The sequence below is a fragment of the Chiloscyllium plagiosum genome, chromosome 23, assembly GCF_004010195.1.
Source record: "Chiloscyllium plagiosum isolate BGI_BamShark_2017 chromosome 23, ASM401019v2, whole genome shotgun sequence".
Lineage (NCBI taxonomy): Eukaryota > Metazoa > Chordata > Chondrichthyes > Orectolobiformes > Hemiscylliidae > Chiloscyllium > Chiloscyllium plagiosum.
In genome coordinates, this window is record NC_057732.1 from 8,628,781 (window position 1) to 8,648,391 (window position 19,611).

The 19,611-nt window shown below is 42.7% G+C and overlaps 1 protein-coding gene across 2 annotated transcripts in view; it reads right to left on the reverse strand.

Annotated features, from left to right (window-relative positions):
* Positions 1-1,263: 1,263 nt before the first annotated feature.
* LOC122561600 (solute carrier organic anion transporter family member 1C1-like) overlaps positions 1,264-19,611 on the reverse strand; it is a 47,531-nt gene continuing 29,183 nt past the window's right edge. For both annotated transcript variants that reach the window (XM_043713452.1, XM_043713453.1), the window contains exons 13-15: positions 18,410-18,474; positions 9,797-9,914; positions 1,264-1,687 (exon numbers count right to left, since the gene is read on the reverse strand). In XM_043713452.1, the coding sequence (XP_043569387.1) occupies positions 1,462-1,687; positions 9,797-9,914; positions 18,410-18,474 (409 nt within the window). In that variant the 3' untranslated portion in view covers positions 1,264-1,461. The remainder of the gene's footprint in view (positions 1,688-9,796; positions 9,915-18,409; positions 18,475-19,611) is intronic.

Genomic DNA, 19,611 nt, shown 5'->3' on the forward strand with positions numbered 1-19,611 from the left:
CAGGCTCAGGACAATAATTTCCAACATTTCTTTGATCTGCTTCCTGATATCACCACCTGTGATTATGTTCCTAAACTACATGAAACAATTTAGTAGACATGGTTAAACCATGTTTAAAGTGGATTCCAATTAATCATAGAATCCCCACAGTGTGGAAGCAGGCCATTCGGCCCATTGAGGCCATACAGAATATCCGAAGAGCATCCTACCCAGACCCACACCCCCTACTCTATCCCCATAAGCCTGCATTTTCTCATGGCTAATGCATCCAGCCTGCACATCCCTGGACAGTATGGGCAATTTAGCATGGCAAATCCACCTGACTTGCACACCTTTGGACCATGGAAAGAAACCAGGACCCCCCATAGGAAATCCACGCAGACACAGAGAGAACATGTAAACTCCACACAGAGAGTTAGCCGAGGGTGGAATCAAACCCCGGTCCCTGGCACTGCGAAGCAGCAGTGCTAACCCCTGAGCCACCACATCACCCAAAAAAAATTTTCACTGAATCTTTTAAATTTAACAAATTAATAACAATGCAAAGATAAAGTAATTTGAATGACCAACCTAAAGCAGCTATCATGGTCCATCAGTCATCTCTCTCTAATGAGACAGTAGCCTACAGTCCTTTGGGACCAAGGCAACTTCCCCTTTTCACATCATCATCCAACCTTCTCCATTCTTCTGGCAATTGAGGCAGGAGCTAACTGTTACTGTGTTCTGGTATAAGTGTTGTCATAAATGGTGAGACTTGTCTGCAAAGCTGATGATCAAAAAGTAGAACTTTCCAATTAAATGACCTGCCTACTTGCATTTCTAGTGGCCATGTAAAAGTAACTAAGATTCAACTGACAGAAAACATGGATGAACAAGATGAAGTTGACCTACAGAAATACTCTGACCCCAAATATATCAAATATTGTGAAGCCTAATAAGGCAATGTTTGCATGAACTCCAATGCTCAGTAAAAACATGCAAAAGGCACAATTTACATTCACCCAAATACCCGAGTCCAGTGGCTTGCAAACACTGGGTGAATCTGTGAGACAATTTAGATCATGCCACATTTTGAATAGCAAGTAAATCCATCTATGGTACAAAAGGAGCTGATTACTAGTTGAGCACCAGTTTTGTACTATTGACAAAAGGCAAGATCCCAAATTCTAGTCTGGTCTCAGTTTTAAAAACAAAGTGTTTGTGTCACACACAATAATTCATGGAGAAATGTCACTGTGAAAAATACTTGATCTCTCAAACAACTTTATTCCCTCTTCAGACATTTATTTAAAAGCACAGATTGTTGATAGTTTAATACAAATCTGGGCAAATTCTTTTCCAAAATCATGGTTCTTAGATTTTAATTAAAAAAAAATAAAAACTTTTGCTTTCTCAAAACGTTTGACTCAAAAATTTAATGTACTCAAATTTTCTCTTTATAGTTGTTAATAAAGTTCTTTCTCAAACATTTGATTCTTTGTCTGGGTCACTGTTGGCTGTTTTGACTGTGAGGTCTCCATTGTCAGACTTTTGGTCCTTATCCTGTTCGGACATCATTTCGGTGCCACAGTTAGTCTCTGGGTTAGCGAAGTGAGCTGGAAAACGTTTCTTCAATAGTGCAAAGATAATAAAAAACACCAGCAGGCCAGCTCCACGCATTGACACTTGTAGGCCCAGGAAGATATGCCTATATATAGAATGGGACAGTATGAAACAAGGCATTAAATCGCTTAGAGACAGAATCTTAACTCCTCTAGGAAGGTGGATTTGGGTGTGAGCAGGGTGCTAAATCTGTAAAAAAGTAACGTTATTTAGAATCCAACATCATTCATTATTACCAGTATCTGTAAACACACAGAGATGGCTGGTGGTTGTGTAAACCTAAAAAAGGGTTTGAGCTAGAGGAAAAGCCTGAACAGGCTGGGGCATTTTTTCCCTGGAGTGTCGGAGGCTGAGAGGTGACCTTACGGAAGTGTATAAAATCATGAGGGGCAAGGACAGGGTGAATAGCCAAGGTTTTTATCCCCCAGGGTAGGTGAGTCCAAAACTAGAGGGAATAGGTTTAAAGTGAGAGGGGAAAGATTGAAAGGGATCTGAGGGGCAGCTTTTTCATGCACAGGGTGGTGAGTGTACAGAATGAGCTGCTGGAGGAAGTGGTGGAGGCTGGTACAGTTACAACACCTGAAAGGCATCTGGACAGGTTCATAAACAGGAAGGGTTTAGAAGGATATGGGCCAAATGTTGGCAAATGGGACTAGATCAGTTCAGGATATCTGGTTGGCCTGGACAAGTTGAACTGAAGGGTCTGTTTCTGTGCTGTATAAATCTGACTGATGGCAGGGCGATAATGTTCTTGGACTATTGGATACAGAGGCCTGCATTAATATGCGAGAGTTGCAATTTCAAATAACACCACGACAGTTGAGGGAATGTGAATTTAATCAATAATTTGGAATAAAATGCTAGTCCCATTAATCCAAATAATGAAAAGTTGGATTCTCGTAAAAACCCACCTGTTTCAAAGTTAAAAATCACACAACACCAGGTTATAGTCCAACAGGTTTATTTGGAAGCACTAGCTTTTGGAGCTCAGAAACTGAAGCAGTCCATATTACAATTCAACAAGTCAAGGACAATATCCAGGCTTGAGCTGACAAGTGTCAAGTAACACTGCACTACACAAATGCAATGATCATCTCCAATAAGAGACTATTTAACCACTGGACCTTGACATTCAAAGGTTTTACCATCACTCTATTCCCCACTATCAACATCCAGGGAGTTGTCATTGACAAGGAACTCAACTGGACTTGGCACAAGGTGGTCAGAGAACTAGGAATACTGTGGTGAGTAACCCATCTCCTGACTCCTCAAAGCCAGTCTATCACACACAAGGCATAAGTCTGGAGAGTGATAGAATATACTCCACCAGACTGGATAAGTGCAGCTCCAACAATGCTCAAGAAACTTAATTCCGTCCAGGAGAAAGCAGCCCACTTAACTGGCACCACATCCACAAGCATCCACTCCCTTGATCACCGATGCTTAGTAGCAGTGTGTATGATCTACAAGATGCACTGCAAAAATTCAAAGCTCCTTAGGCAGCACCTTCCAAACCCATGACCGCTTCCATCTAGAAGGACATGGGCAGCAGATACATGGGAACACCACCAACTGCAAGCTCCCCTTCAATCCATTCACCATCCCTGTCGCTGGATCAAAATTCTGGAATTTCCTCTATAATAGCATTGTGGATCTACCTACAAAAAGTGGATTGCAGTGGTTCAAGAATGCAGCTCACCACTACCTTCTCAAGGGCAACTCGGGACAGGCTATTGATGCTGGCCAGACAGCCAGTGACACTCAGGTCCCATGAGTAGACAAATGAATAAAGATAAAGATACATGGTGGCTACAACAACATAGCAAGTTTCTCAGGCATACTGTAGTTTTTGTTACTCATTTACAGGATGTGGGTGTTGTTACATTTATTGCCCAGAGGGCGGTTTAAAAGTCAACCAGTTTGCTATGAGTCTGGAGTTCCATATAAGTCAGACTGGGTAAAGATGGCAGGTTTCCTTCTTAAAAAGCTTTCAGTTACCAGATGGAGATTTCCTGACAATTCAACCATGGCTTCATGGCCCGCATTAGACTCTTAATTCCATCAAATTCAAAATCCACCTTTTGCCGTAGCAGGATTTGAACCCACGCCCACCGAATACTAGCTGGATCTTTGGACTAACAGGGCAATCACCTCCCCATGTTACAGAAAGCTGAAGAATAAAACCAACTGGACCACATGGCATTAAAGCACCTTGTGCTTTCAGATTTCAGAATTTCAAAACTAACTTTCTTGATCGAGCTGGGGAATTCTGGTTGCTTGACTCACATGAACAACAGCAAAACACTTGAATCTATATTAAATAATAGTAAGTTGAAGTTTATAAAGTCATGAGGGGCATACATAAGGTGAATAGCAAGGGTTTTTTCCTGAGGGTGGGGGAGATCAAAACAAGGGGGCATATTTTTAAGATGAGAGGAGAAAGATTTAGACAGGTCATAAGGGGCAACTTTTTTAACACAGTGTGGAGTGGATTTTCAGAGTAAGTGGTGGATGTGATTCCAGTTATAAATGTTTAAAAGATATTTGAATAAGTATATGACAGGTTTGGAGGGATATGGACCAAGTGAGGGTCTCTTTCCTATGTTCTATGACCCACGACTAAAGGGAAGGTCCACACTGTTACTGTATGTCTGAGGTACTCAGGTGTATGAATTGTACATGCTGCCCTCTAGGGGAAACTCCTAGAGCCTCTTGCCAGTCTGGATACAAGGGGTGTCTCTGACTCAAACAACTGAAGCTCTAGGGTTTGGAGTGTGAGTGGCAGTTGGGGACACTATCATAGGTTCATGAGGCAGTGAGGTTTGTGGACAGCACATTTCAAAATGTGGTCACCCCATAATTTAAGAAACTGCAGAGAGATGGGGAAAATGGGTAATTGATTGACAGGAGGAGGAGGACCAGGCAGGTAGTGAGGGAATCCCCCATTTAACTTGCAAACCAATTTTTGGCCCAGGAAAGAATGAGATTGATGGTCCCTCTGTGGATGGGCACTAGCACTTGTGAACAGTCCAATTGCTCAGTGAGGTGGAGGTGGGGAGAGAGGGAGAAGTGTCATAGAACATTACAGCGCAGGATAGATCCTTCAATCCTCGATGTTGCACCGACCCGTGGTACCAATCTGAAGCCCATCTAACCTACACTATTCCATTCTCATCCATATCCATTCTCTCCAATGACCATTTAAATGCCCTTAAAGTTGCAGGCAGTGTGTTCCATGCCCCTTCTACTCTGAGTAAATAAACTACCTCTGACATCTGTCCTACACCTGTCACACCTCAACTTAAAGCTATGTCCCCATCCAAGGAAAAAGGCTTTCACTGTCCACCTATCTAACCCTCTGATTATCTTATAGGTCTCATTAAGTGGCCTCTCAACCTTCTTCTCTCTAACAAAAACAGCCTCAAGTCCCTCAGTCTTTCCTCATAAGACCTTGCCTCCATACCAGGCAACATCCTAGTAAAGCTCCTCTGCACCCTTTTCAATGCTTCCACATTCTTCATATAATGCAGGGACCAGAACTGTACACAATACTCTAAATGTGGCTGCAACAGAGTTTAATACAGCTGCAGCACGCTCTCATGATTCTGAAACTTAAGAGGGCTACCAATAAACGCTAACATATGCCTTCTTACCAACCCTATCAAAGTGGGTGGCAACTTTCAAGGATCTCTGTACCTGGACACTGAGATCTCTCTGCTCATCTGCAGTACCAAGAATCTTACCAATAACCCAGTACTCTGCATTTCTATTACTCCTTCCAAAGTGAATCACCTCACACTTATCTGCATTAAATTCCATTTGCCACCTCTCAGTCCAGCTCTGCAGCTTATCTATGTCTTTCTATAAACTACAACATCCTTTGTCACTATACACAACTCTCCCGGCTTTAGTGTCATCTGCAAATTTACTAACCCATCCTTCTATGCTCTCACCCAGGTCATTTATAAAAATGACAAACAGCAGTGGACCCAAAACAGATCCTTGCAGTACCCCACTAGTAACTGAACTCCAGGATGAATATTTCCAATCAACCACCACCCTCTGTCTTGTTTCAACTAGCCAACTTCTGATCCAAACTGCTAGATCACCCTCAATCCCAAAACTCCATATTTTGTGCAATAGCCTACCGTGGGGAATCTTATCAAACGCCTTACTGAAATCCATATACACCACATCAACAGCTTTACCCTCATCCACCTGTTTGGTCACCTTCCCAAAGAACTCAATAAGGTTTGTGAGGCACGACCTACCCTTCACAAAACCGTGTTGACTATCCCTAATCAACTTATTCCTTTCTAGATGATTATAAATCCTATCTCTTACAACCCTTTCCAACACTTTACCCACAACCAAAGTAAGGCTCACGGATCTATAATTTCCAAGGTTGTCTCTACTCCCCTTCTTGAATAAAGGAACAAATTTTGCTATCCTCCAGTCTTCTGGCACAATTCCTGTAGACAATGACGACATAAGGATCAAAGCCAAAGACTCGGCAATCTCCTCCCTGGCTTCCCAGAGAATCCTCGGATAAATCCCATCCAGCCAGGGGACTTATCTACTTTTACACTATCCAGAATTGCTGAGACTTTCTCCTTATACACCTCAATCAGATCTCGACTAGTAGCTTGTATCTCAGTATTCTCCTCGACCACATTGTCTTTTTCTAGTGTGAATACTGACGAAAAGTATTCATTTTGCACTTCCCCTATTTGACTCCATGCACAACTTTCCACTACTGTCTTTGATTGGCCCTTATCTTACTCTAGTCATTCTTTTATTCCTGAAATATATTCTAGTTTGCCTTACCAATCACACTTCTTTCAGGAGTTATGGAAAAGGATAAGGATTTATTGGGAGTAGAAGTTCTAAACTGGGGAAAGATATAATTTAGGCCAAGTGCACTGGGAGCAGCTAGTTGCCTTAAGGTTTTCTTAATCCTATCCTCCAACGACTTCTCATGTCCCCTCCCGGCTCTTCTTCGCTCTCTCTTCAGGTCTTTCCTGGCTAACTTGTAATTCTCAAGCACCCTAACTGAGCCATCGCATCTCATCCTAACATAAGCCCTCTTCTTCCTCTTGACAAGAGATTCAACTACCTGAGTAAACCACGGCTCCTGTGCTCGGCCACTTCCTCCCTGTCTGACCGGTACATTCTTATCAAGGACCTACAATAGCTGTTCCTTGAATAAGCTCCACATTAGTGAATAAGTGCCCATCCCCTGCACTTTTCTTCCCCATCCTATGCATCCTAAATCTTGCCTAATCACATTGTTATTGCCTTTCCCTCAGCTATAGCTTTTGTGCTGTGGTATATACCTATCCCTTTCTATCGTTAAAGTAAACATAACTGAATTGTGGTCACTATCACCAAAGTGCTCACCTACCTCCAAATCTAACACCTGGCCTGATTCACTACCTAACAGCATGGGTTCAATTCTCATCTTCAGCTGAGGTTACCATGAGGGACTCTCCTCTCCCCTTGATGGCGATATGGTGGCCCTCAGAATAAATCAGCACTCGGTCGTCTCTCTCTGCTGAGACAGCAGCCCTGTGACCTGGTAAAACTATGGTGAGATAATGGCTAGAAGGAAAAATCATGAAAAGGGGACAAAGATACTGTTGGGTGTGTACAATGTGAAGGAGTGGAGGGGGAGGGGTGAGAGAACTTTCAGGGAGGGATAGAGAATTAAATTTCAAAGAAGTGCAACAATTATAAAAGGTATTGACAGCAGGGGATTTATAATTATCAAAAATTAATTGGAAGAGTTGTGTCCAAGGGTGGGAGACAATTTTCTTTAACATGCATATACCTTTTTTAATCAGTACATAGAAAGTGAAACAAAGGAGGGAGCTGTTCTGGACCCATCGTTCTGGAATAAACCCAGGAAGGCATATCAGTAGGGGATCTTTTTAAGAGATCATGACCATGACTCAGGAACAGAACCCACACTGTTGGCTTCACACTGCATCACAAACCAGCTGTCCAGCCAATTTACCCCAACCCATTTTACCCACATGGTGTCATTTGATAATCCTTCCAACAGATCATCCTCACTGCAATGATTGATTCCTTGGTCAATATGATGACAACACCCACCTTGTATCCACCTATCTCCACTAAATATTTATAACCAGGAATGTTGAGCTACCAAACCAGGCCATCTTTCAGCCAAGTCTTGGTCATGACACATGGAAGTATGATGTCATTGCTACCTGCGCTCTCAGCTTCTCTATCATCATCTTCAAGCTCTTTGACCTAAAGTACGTTCTATTATGCCTTACTAATCACACTTCTTTCAGGAGTTATGGAAAAGGATAAGGATTTATTGAGGGGAGAGGTTTGAAACCGGAGAAAGATATAATTTAGCCCAAGTGCACTGGGAGCAACTAGTTACAGACAAACTGTATCAGAGCAGTCCAACGCATTCAAGGAGAAAATACAGCGCAGGGCAAATACATGAAAGGGTGTGACTAAGGAGACTAAATCACGACAACCCTGGATATCATGTAACATAAACGTTAGGTTTGTGATAAAAAAGTAGCCCAGAGAAGTGGAAAAAGTGGAGAGAGAAACACAGAGGCAGAGAGAGAGAGAGAGAGAGGGTCATAGGCAGAGGAAGAGCAAGAACGGTAGATTGAGACGAGGTAGAGTGTGAGACACACACACATACACACATACACACACACACACAGAAGGGCAGAGGCAAAGAGAGGAGGCAAAGAGACAAAAAGATTAAAAAAGATTAATTTCAGCCAAGATGCTCCAGGCACAAGGAGGCCGGGTTATGGTCAGATACGTTCCTCCTGTGTCTGACGCAGAACCAGACCTGGTGCGGACAAGCTATAGGAAAAGCAGTGGGACTTTGAGGGGGAGGAATGTAGGGATTGACATCAGGTCAACCAGGTGGACCTCATACAGCAGGAGTTCCCTGACTGGACCAGGTTAACAGCCCCAATCAGGGAGCCCTAGCTGACAGATATAAACAGAAGCATCACTGGCCACCCGGGTGTTTTCCTATCTTCCTGGTGGTGGAAATTGAATAAAGATTCGTGCACTTTGTGGCTTTCACTGTGTCTCACACCTGCGCACACACACACCATGGGTGCTGGGAAAAAAAAAATATATATAATAAGCACTACCGCACTTAGGTGGTAGTGGGGGGGAAAAAAAGAAAAAAAAAAAAGAAAAAAAAGAAAAAAAAAATATATATAATAAGCACTACCGCACTTAGGTGGTAGTGTGGGGGAAAAAAAGAAAAAAAAGAAAGAAAAAAAAAGAAAAAAAAAGAAAAAAATAATCTGGAGAAAAAAAATAAACAGAAGCATCACTGGCCACCCGGGTGTTTTCCTATCTTCCTGGTGGTGGAACTTGAATAAAGATTCTTGCACTGTGTCTCACACCTGCACACACACACCATGCGTGCTGGGGAAAAAAAATAATAAGCACTACCGCACTTAGGTGGTAGTGTGGGGGTTAATGAAACAAAAAAGAAGAAAAAAAAATAAACAGAAGCATCAGGGGTTCAGCTCACTCCAGGAGCCAGCTGGGTCAGTGTCAGTGTCAGGTTCTATGTACAGATCACCAAAAAGGTGACTTGGTGACAGGATACTAGCTTCCATGGAGTTATTTCAGACATGCTGAGCTGAATGGTCCCTTTCTGTGCCGTAAACATTTATGAGTCCACACTTCTTTAGTGAACCTGAGACTGAGAAGGCTCTGATCAATGAAACGGAAGAGCTCCATCCATGACCGGGTAAGAGGCTATGCTGGATGCACTCTTCCTCTGGACAAGGTGGTCTTGACTATGAGTGATGGTCTTGGCCTGGCCGGGTTGTCTCATCCCAGCTGCACCTTCAACATATTTCGATTGTTCATAAATCAGCTTTCCCCGAGCGCAGGAAGCATGAACTGAACTGTGATGAACTTTGTCTTAATTTAACTTTTTAAAAAAATTATAATATGTGACTTCTGTCATTGGTGTAGGTGCCATGGTGTGGTGACCTTTAACCTTTCACCATATTTTTCATGTGAAAGTACGTGCACTAATGAATTTCTATTCCGTTCCATTCTAATACTGAGAGCATGAGCGTTGATGCTGTTCGGATGGGGATATGAGTTGGTTGAGGAGAGGGACTGTCCCGAGGAGTGCTGTGCTGGTGTGAACCATTCTTACCTGAAAGCATCAGAGTTGTAGATCCTACAGGCCCCTCGTCCCCCGCATCTGTTGGTTCCCCATTTCAGGCAGGTTTTGTCAATTAAAGCTCCGAAGTAAATAGGAGCAGGAATTCCAGCTGGAACAGGAAGAGGAGATTATTGTCAATCAATATTCCCAGTCATATCCCATGACCATTATCATACTAATGCCAAACAAAGAAGTGCCCTGCAATCCGCATTGTAGTGAAGCAGTCAGGGAAGAAGTGCCCTGCATTAACCATCACAGTAACACAGTCCAGGAAGAGTGTCCTGCAGTCAGCACCGTGGTGAATCAGTCCAGGAAGAGTGTCCTGCAGTCAGCACCATGGTGAATCAGTCCAGGAAGAGTGTCCTGCAGTCAGCACCGTGGTGAATCAGTCCAGGAAGAGTGTCCTGCAGTCAGCACTGTGGTGAATCAGTCCAGGAAGAGGGTCCTGCAGTCAGCACCGTGGTGAAATAGTCCAGGAAGAGTGTCCTGCAGTCAGCACTGTGGTGAAACAGTCCAGGAAGAGTGTCCTGCAGTCAGCACCGTGGTGAAATAGTCCAGGAAGAGTGTCCTGCAGTCAGTTCTTGTTGAGCAAAGCAAGACTGACACTACAAAAGAGTCTGTACGTTCATTGGTTGAAATATTGAAGTTTTGGAGTCGGAGAGACCTTATAACTGAGCATTCGGTGAGGTAGCAGGAACTGTGAGGGAGTCCTTGGGTCAGCTATTAGGACCTGGACGAAGGCATCAAATGCAACATTACCATATTTGCTGACAATAGGAAATTTAGGGGGGATTGATGGAAGATGGAAGGAGGTTTCAAGAAGTTGAGTGGGTGAGCAAATACGTGAGCGATGCAATATAATGTTGCTGAATGTGAAGTTATACGCTTCACTGCAAAAACATAAAGGTATGATTTAAATGGTCACATATTGGGAAGTGTGGATATCTAAAGGGATTCTAGTATACCAGTCAATGAAAATAGACAGGCAGATGCAGCAAGAAATTAGGAAGATGTGGTGTACTGGACTTCATTACAAAAGGATTTGAGTTCAGAGATAGGGATGTCTTACTGCATTTATACAGGACCACAGTGAGACCACACATGGAGTATTATGTGTAGCTTTTGTTTCCCTACCTAAGAAAGGATATACTTGTCACAGAGTGCGCAAGAGAAGTTCACTATGTAGTTACCAGGAATGGCAGAACTGTTACATGTGGAGAGGTTGGTTCCATTGGGCCTGTATTCACTAGAGTTCCTAAGGATGAGAGGGGACCTGATTGAAATGTATAAAATTTTAACAGGACTGGACAAACTAGATGCAGTGAGGATGTTTCCCCTGGTTGGGTCGTCTCAAGCCTAGCTTTCCCATTTCAGGATAGAAGGGGAGGCCATTTTGGACTGAGATGAGGAAACATTTCTTCACCCGAAGCAGTGAATTCTCTACCTCTGAAGGCTGTGAAGGTTGCATCACTGATGGTATTCAAGAAAATGATTGCTAAGTTTTTTTTAATTTTAAACGCATCAAGGGGAGTAAGGAGAGAACAGGAATATGGCATTGAGATAGGGGATCAGCCATGATCAGACTGAATGGCGGGGAAGGTTTGCGTAGCCTACTCCTCCTCCTCTCCATACTTTTAAACAGCTTCATTTTCACAATCACAGATTCCGATTTTCACAGTCTATACATCTCTATGCAGTGCTGCCACGGGCTATTTTTGGAAGCTCATTTTAAATGCATTATGCACGAGTGTGTGGAGCCTCGAACCTTTTCTCGCTCGGCTGAATTTTTTTGACCTAACAGCTGATTTGTTTATCACCTGGAGGAATACAGGAAACATTCAGCCTTGTCAATTTTAGACAATGCCTTTCTTATTCTCCAACTCGGATGATCATAAGAATAGTTCACAAATTTAATTATCCCCTTGGTTGCTCTTATGTTATGGTGTTTATAAATAATGTTCTCCAACCTTCAGGATGGTTTAGTATCTTAAGAAGTATACATGGGCAATGGATGGGTATATAGAATTCTACTGTTAGTCATATGTTTAAAGTCAACATGAGCTGACTGGCCATTTCCTGGGTTGTAGCTTCTACACAGCAGTGAGCTATACTGTTGACTGTGTATCGTTCGTGTTAAAAGGAATCCAAATTCAGGTGATATGAGTAACCATCACAAGCAGACAAGTGGTCTTGTGGTGTGTGTGGTACTGCTCCTAACTCTGAACCACGAATCATAGAATCCCTACAGTGTGGAAACAGGAAGTCTGGGTTCAAGTCCCACCTGCTCCAGAGGTGTGTAACAACATCTCTGAACAGTTTGATTAGAAAGTACAGACATCAGGTCACAAGCATTTAATTTGGAAAATAAAAACCAAAAAAGAACTCTGGATGCTGTAAATCAGAAACAGAAATTGCTGGAAAAGCTCAGCAGGTCTGGCAGCATCTGTGGAGAGAGATCAGAGTTGACGATTCGAGTCCAGTGGCCCTTCCTCTGAACTGCAGCTCTGAGGAAAAGTCATTGGACCCGAAACGTTAATCCTGATTTCTCTCCGCACAGATGCTGCCAGACCTGCTGAGCTTTTCCAGCAGTTTCTATTTTTGTTAGCATTTAATTTGGAATGGGAAATGGCTATTTGATGAAGTAACAAAGGAGCAACTTACATATATAAGAGAAAGTCCCTTACGGGCTATTGGGAACAATTTCAAAGTTGAATGTCTTTGAAAGGAGCATGGCTGAAGCTTTTTCATTTTGGACTCATCATGACAACCACAAGTATACCAAATTTTGAACAATCGCAACTATTTATAGAGTGGTATTAGGGAGGCTTGGGGGAGCTTTCAGTTCCAGGGTGCTTTCACCACAGCAGTGCCTTGGCCAAAGTTACCTTGCAAGCCATTTGGAAAAATTTTCAGCTGTAGTATAAATTATTGTGGTTATTTGAAATTTGGCATTCTTGTGTTTGTCGTGATGAACACAAGATGGAAAAGGTTCACTAACCTCTCCCACTTCTTAACCAATATCTATTGGATATAATTGCACAGAAGTCAACACAGCGTGGCAAAGTACATTGCTCAGCTACCTCTGGCAACAGTTTCACTCTGTCTCTCAAATGGAACCAGGCTGCAATTCTTTCAAGTTGACCCAGTGATTCCTCACGTTGAACCATTGCAAACTTTCTACTGTTATGAATTTATAAACCCCACGCCAATTCATCTAACACTGCCAGGTGCAACTACCAAGTAGAACACACATTCCAATCTCACTGAACCACAGCTTAACCCAGGATGTTAAAGTAGGTATAGGCATTTGCATTAGGCCTCCCCTTATATTCACTCACTGCCTATTAGCAGATGCACAGACATTATATGTGCTGTGGCTGGTATTGACAGTGAAGTGAGGTAGGCGTGTAAACCAGTCTTTGTCCCCTGCACGATGTTAAACTTCTGTTAGCCTGTTGCTGAAGGAAGAGACAGAAGTCGATCTTTCCTCAGATTTTGGATTTATTCACACACTGAAACATTACTTATCTATAGCTCCTAACTCTACACATCAGTGAGTTGCAGAGAGTTTTTGACAATCTAATATTCATCATTATTATATATGCAATATTATACAACGATACATGGTCAACAGTGTAACATCTACAATTGCAAATACTCCACCATTTGTGACTGTGTATTCAGCTGCCTAGGCCCCAATTCCCTCCCTAAATATCTTTACCTCCTTAAATGCTGTAATCTTTGATCAGGGACACTGATTGTAATATCTCCTTATTTGTTTCACTGTCAAATATTGTCTGGTAACACTCCTGAGAAGCAGTTTGGGATGTTTCAATATTACGTGTTCTATATAAGGGCACATTGATGCTGACCTGTACAAAGTTACTATGAGGGAGTGGACTAGTTCACTTTGTGATGAAGAAATTCCTTCCGTTGTTTTGTATTATTGGAGACAACAACAATGATAAAGGTAATGGCATTAACGCATTGAAACTAAAGTTGCTAAAAAGAATTGTGGGATGTTTCAGCTCAGGAGATGCTGAGCTGCTGTCTTGAGTCACTGCAATTCATGTACTGTAGGTGTACCCACAGTGCTGTTAGGGAGGGAGTTCGAGGATTTTGACCCCAAGACTTTGAAGGAGAGAATATTTGGTTCTGTGTGCCAGGATGGGGTGTGGCTTGAATTAGAAATTGCTGTGATCCCAGGTGTTTACTGCTTTTTTTAAATTTACGTGGTAGAGGCCAAGGGTTTGGAATGTGCTGTTTGAGATTTGGCGAGTGTTGCAATTCATCATGTCAATGGTACACACCAGGTTTATCCTGGATGGTGTCGAACCCTCAAGTGTTGTTAAATCTGTATTCACCCAGGCAAGTGCTGAATATTCCATCACACTCCCAATTTCAGCCCCAAGAATTATTGAGGGGCTTTGAGGAGTCAGGAAGTGAGTTACTCACAGCAGAATTCCTAGCCTCTGATCTGAACTTGTAGCTGCAGTTGGGTTTTGGTCAATGGTAACCTCTGGGATATTGATAGTAGGGATTAGACCGGCGGTAATGCCATTGTAATGGGGTGATGGCTGGATTGTCATTTGTTGGAGATAATCATTGTCCAACATTTGTGCAATGCCAATTATCAATCCAAGCCTGAATATTGTTTAGGTCTTGCGACAGGTGGACATACAGACTGCTTCAGTGTCTGAAGAGTCACATGTGGTGTTGAACATTGCGCAATCATCAGAGGACATCCCCAATTCTGACCTTAGGATGGAGGGAAGATCATTAATGAACATGATTGGATCTAGGACACTACCCTAAGGAACTCCTGCAGCTCAGCTGATTCATCTCCAACAAACACAACTGTCTTCCTTTGTCCTCAGTATGACTCCAACCAATGGAGAGTTTACCCTCTGATTCATATTGATTCTGGTTTTGCTAGAGCTCCTTGATAAAGTTGTTACACCTTCTGGATCATAGGGCTACTCGTTAGAAAGAGACAACTGGTGGTGGTTTAACCTAAAGGTCACCACACCTCAGGGAGGGGCAAGTTGAGAAAGAGTCCTTCATGGTAGCCTCAGTTGGTGCAGGAACTGAACCTACACTGTTGGCGTTACCCTGTGCAGTAAACCAGCTGTCCAGTCAACTGAGCTAACCTATCCCTATCTCTTTGATAACAGTCAAATGCTACCGGTGATATATTCACCCTTATTTTCCACCTTGAATTCAGCTTTTTCTGCTCAATTATGGTCCACTGTTGTAAAAAGGTCAGGAACACAGTGGACCTAGCAGACACCAAACTGAGCATCAGTTAGCAGTTTATTGTTGAGTAAATGCTGTATCAGAGCACTGTGAACATCCATTCCATCAAATGGCTTGTTGGATTTGTCCTGCTTTTTGTGGATGTTCTCTTTCTTTGGATACATGGGCCATTTTCCACATTGCCAGGTAGACGCGATTACTGTATTGGGGCGACACTAGCTTGGTTGGGGGCGCAGCTATTCCTGGAGTCCAAGACATTGTCAGAGCCCTTGGCCTGACAACAAACATCTTCAGCCATTTCATGATCTCATGTTGAGTGAAATAAATTGGCTCAAAACTGGCATCTATAATGCTGGGGAACCTCAGGAAGATGGATTATCCACTTGATTCTTGTGAATGAAGAGATCTCTTCAGCCTTACCATTTGCACGGACATGCTAGGCTTTTACATTTTCGTGGAACTTTCTTCTCCAGTGAATTGTCTAATTGCTCACCTCCATTTAAAACTGGACTTGGCAGGCCTGCACATGATAGATCTAATGCAATTGTCCCATTATTACATGCTGCTTCTAGTGTTTGGCATGCAGGTAGTCCTTTGTTGTAACTTCATTAGGTTGCCATCTCATTTTTAGGTCATGCGTGGTGTGCTCTTAGCATGCCTTCCTGCATTCTTTATTGAACTAGGGTTGATTTATTGGCTTGATGGTATCAGTAGTGTTATGATGGGCCATGGGTTAGTAATCTGAGGTTACAGATTGTGTTTGAGTACAATTCTGCTGTCAACAACCCACAGAATGGATTGCGAGTATAGTCCTCATCTCCAGTTGTAAAATCCTTTTGAAATCTCACTCATTTAGCACTGGTACTGCCATACAGGATGTTGGAGAGTATCCTCAATGTGAAGACTTTGTCTCCACAAGGACTGTATAGTCCATTAAGAATTGGTCAGTCCAGTTTAACTGATGCTGCTAAGCCACCCTTGGTGATCGAAATTCCCCACCCAGAGTACATTCTGTGCCCTTGTCACCCTCAGTGCATCCTCCAAGTGGTATTTAACATGGAGGTCTTCATATTCAGGAGGGAGAGGGCACAGTTTAGGGGGTAATTGGTAATCAGCAGGAGATTTCCTTTCTCATTTTTGACTTGATGCCGTAAGACTTTGTGGGGTCTGGAGTTGAGGTGAATGACTCCCAGAGCAATTTCTCCCAACTGTGTACCACCATTCCACCACTGCTGCTCTTTATGTCCTGTCAGTGGAACAGGACAGATCCAAATGTTCATGGTAATGGTGTCTGGGACCATGTGCAAATTAGGATTCAACATCCTGGAGTTACTATTAACCAGAAATTGAACTGGAATAGCCATGATTCGGAGATGCCGGTGTTGGACTGGGGTGTACAAAATTAAAAATCACACAATACCAGGTTATAGTCCAACACGTTTATTTGGAAGTACTAGCTTTCGGAGTGCTGCTCCTTTGTCCAGTGGTTGTTGAAGGAGCAGCGCTCCGAAAGCTAGTGCTTCCAAATAAACCTGTTGGACTATAACCTGGCGTTGTGTGATTTTTAACTTTGGACTAGCCATTTACATATTGTAGTTAGAAGAGCAGTTCAAAGGCTAGTTATCAAGTAACTGACCTTCTGACTCATCAAAGCCCTGTCCATTATCTACAAGGCACAAGTCAGTAGTGTGATGGAATACTCCCCAGTTGCCTGGTTAAGTGCAGCTCCACCAACACTCAAGAAATTTCACACCATCCAGGACAAAGCAGCCCGTTTGACTGGCATTGTACCCACAAAAATACTGCTTCTCCACCAGCAATGTGTACCATCTACAAGATGCACTGCAGAAATTCACCAAGACCCCTCAGATAGCACTTTTCAAACACATGACCACTTGCACGTAAAATGATAAGGGGAACAAATACATGGTAACACCACATCGGTATACTGGCCTCCGAGCCACCCATCATTCTGACGTGAAAACATATCGCTGTTCCTTCGCTGTTGCCGGGTTGAAATCCTGGAACTCTCTCCTCAACAGCACTGTGGGTCTACCCACACATTAAGGACTACAACGGTTCAACAGGCAGCCCACCACCATCTTCTCAACAGCAACAAGGGATGGACATTAATTGCTGGCTCTACCAATCCTATCCACATCCCATGAAGGAACGTTTAAAACATTCTGCAAGTAGGATGCTGCTTGACCAGGCTGTGGGACAACTCTCCGGTATTGGCACAAGCCCCCAGATTTTAGGAAGGAGGACTCTATGGGATCTGAAATGCTGTTATCATTTTGAATACCTTGGTTAATGCTGGGTGATCTATAACATTTCATTCCCTGCTTGAGACCTTGTGACTGTATAATACATTGGAGTGCGTTCCTGGGCCATTTCAAAGGGCATTGAAGAGTCAACCACATCTGCATTACTTCCTAACAGGACAGTGAGTTTTTGGGACAATCGGCAGTGATGTTATGGTGGCCATTAGGCTAACTTCATTTATTAATTGAAATTAAGTTTTATCATCTGCCAAAGTGGGATTCAAACCCAGGTCATCCCAATATTCACTTTTGCCTTTAGATTTCTAGTCAAGTAACAAAATCACTATTTCACACCTCTTATTCCAAGTTGCTATCTCCATGCAAATTGTTAACGGTTTTAAAGATCGGTTGGGCCACTGTTGGAATATTGTGTGCAATTCTGGTCTGCTTCCTATTGGAAAGATGTTGTGAAACTTGAAAGGGTTCAGAAAAGATTTACAAGGATGTTTCCAGGGTTGGAGGATTTCAGCTATAGGGAGAGGCTTAACAGGCTAGGGCTGTTTTCCCTGGAGCGTCGGAGACTGAGGGGTGACCTTATAGAGGTTTACAAAATTATGAGGGGCATGGATAGGATAAATAGGCAAAGTCTTTTCCCTGGGGTCGGGGAGTCCAGAACTAGAGGGCATAGGTTTAGAGTGAGAGGGGAAAGATTTAAAAGAGACCTAAGGGGCAACTTTTTCACGCAGAGATGGTACAGATATGGAAGTAGGGGAGGCTGGTACAATTGCAACATTTAAGGAGCATTTGTATGGGTATATGAATAGGAAGGGTTTGGAGGGATATGGGCCAGGTGCTGGCAGATGGGACTAGATTGGGTTGTGATATCTGGTCGGCATGGATGGGTTGGACCGAAGGGTCTGTTTCCATGCTGTACACCTCTATGACTCTATTTAATGAAACTAAGTCAAAGACGGTGAATTGGTTCACTATGTTTATGATTCCACTGACACAACAATGCCTCCCTACTCTCCAAGGTGTTCAGTCAGACTTACGGAAAAGTGATGGAAATGACAAAGTGACTCACCAAGTGTTCTTCCTAACAGGGTGTGTATACCTATTGCCAACGATTTCAGCTCCGGCTCATTGCACCTAATGATAAAGTAGGAAAACATTGCTTTCAATGTTGAGGTAAATGCTCACAAGAAATATGCTTACTGACAAGCGCTGGGTTAAAAAAGTGCATAACATTCAGACGGCTGGGGTGAGGTGAATGCAGGAACATTATTTGTACCACACTTTAAAAAGAGATTCTATACTGCTCACTTGAAGAAAACAAATACAGTAATAATTAGCGAATCACCGTAATAAATTACAGAGGGCTTGCAAAAAGGAAAATTCCACTAAAACTAACAGGCTAGAAATGCTGAAGATCACACACGTTCTGAATCTCTAGTTATTAAAAAGAAGATTGTACAATAAATAAGTTCAACAGAACATCCACATGAGGCTTTCCTCCATATATCCCACAGGCAAAGGGTTCGTAGATACACTCGCTGTAATTTTGTCAAAGTTTGACTGTAATGCAAGCTTGTTAGATGGCAGCATGTATCAAACAACTGACTGCACAATATTAAAGCACTGTATCTAATGACCTCCATCTGATCGAGAAGCAAAATCTCTCAAAATTCCCTTTAGAGTGTAAATCGTGACTATCAGAAGCTGCTGCAAGATGAATTTAAACAGTGTAAGGATCAAGGTTCACAATGGACAGCCTTAATAATAGAACACTTGTCAAATTGAAATTCATGGGCTCTTTTCAAGTTCCTTGTTTTTTTACTCTCTCAAACTAGTGAGTCAGGGAGCTGTGGTGAACATTTAACACTGTGAGTCAATATAAACAGAAAGTTAAGCTAACTTTTTCTCAATTTCTCATCAGGAGCTGCATAAATTCCACTGAGGCGAAGGACAAGTACCACTTGTAAGTTGTCCGAGTGGATTAGCTTTACAGTCATACTTAGAATGATGGATCACTCCAAGTACCCTCTACAAATGATGTAATTGTTCTCAACAATGATGAAATATACTGGGTGCCAAATTAACAATTTAATTGGATTTATTGATTTCACCTGTAGTCTGTCCACCGTGCACAAGGCACAAGTCAGAAGTGTGCTGGAATACACCTCACTTGCCTGGATGAGTGTAGCCCATCCTTGATGAAGGGCTTATGCCCAAAATGTCAACTCTCCTGTTCCTCGGATGCTGCCTGACCTGCTGTGTTCTTCCAGC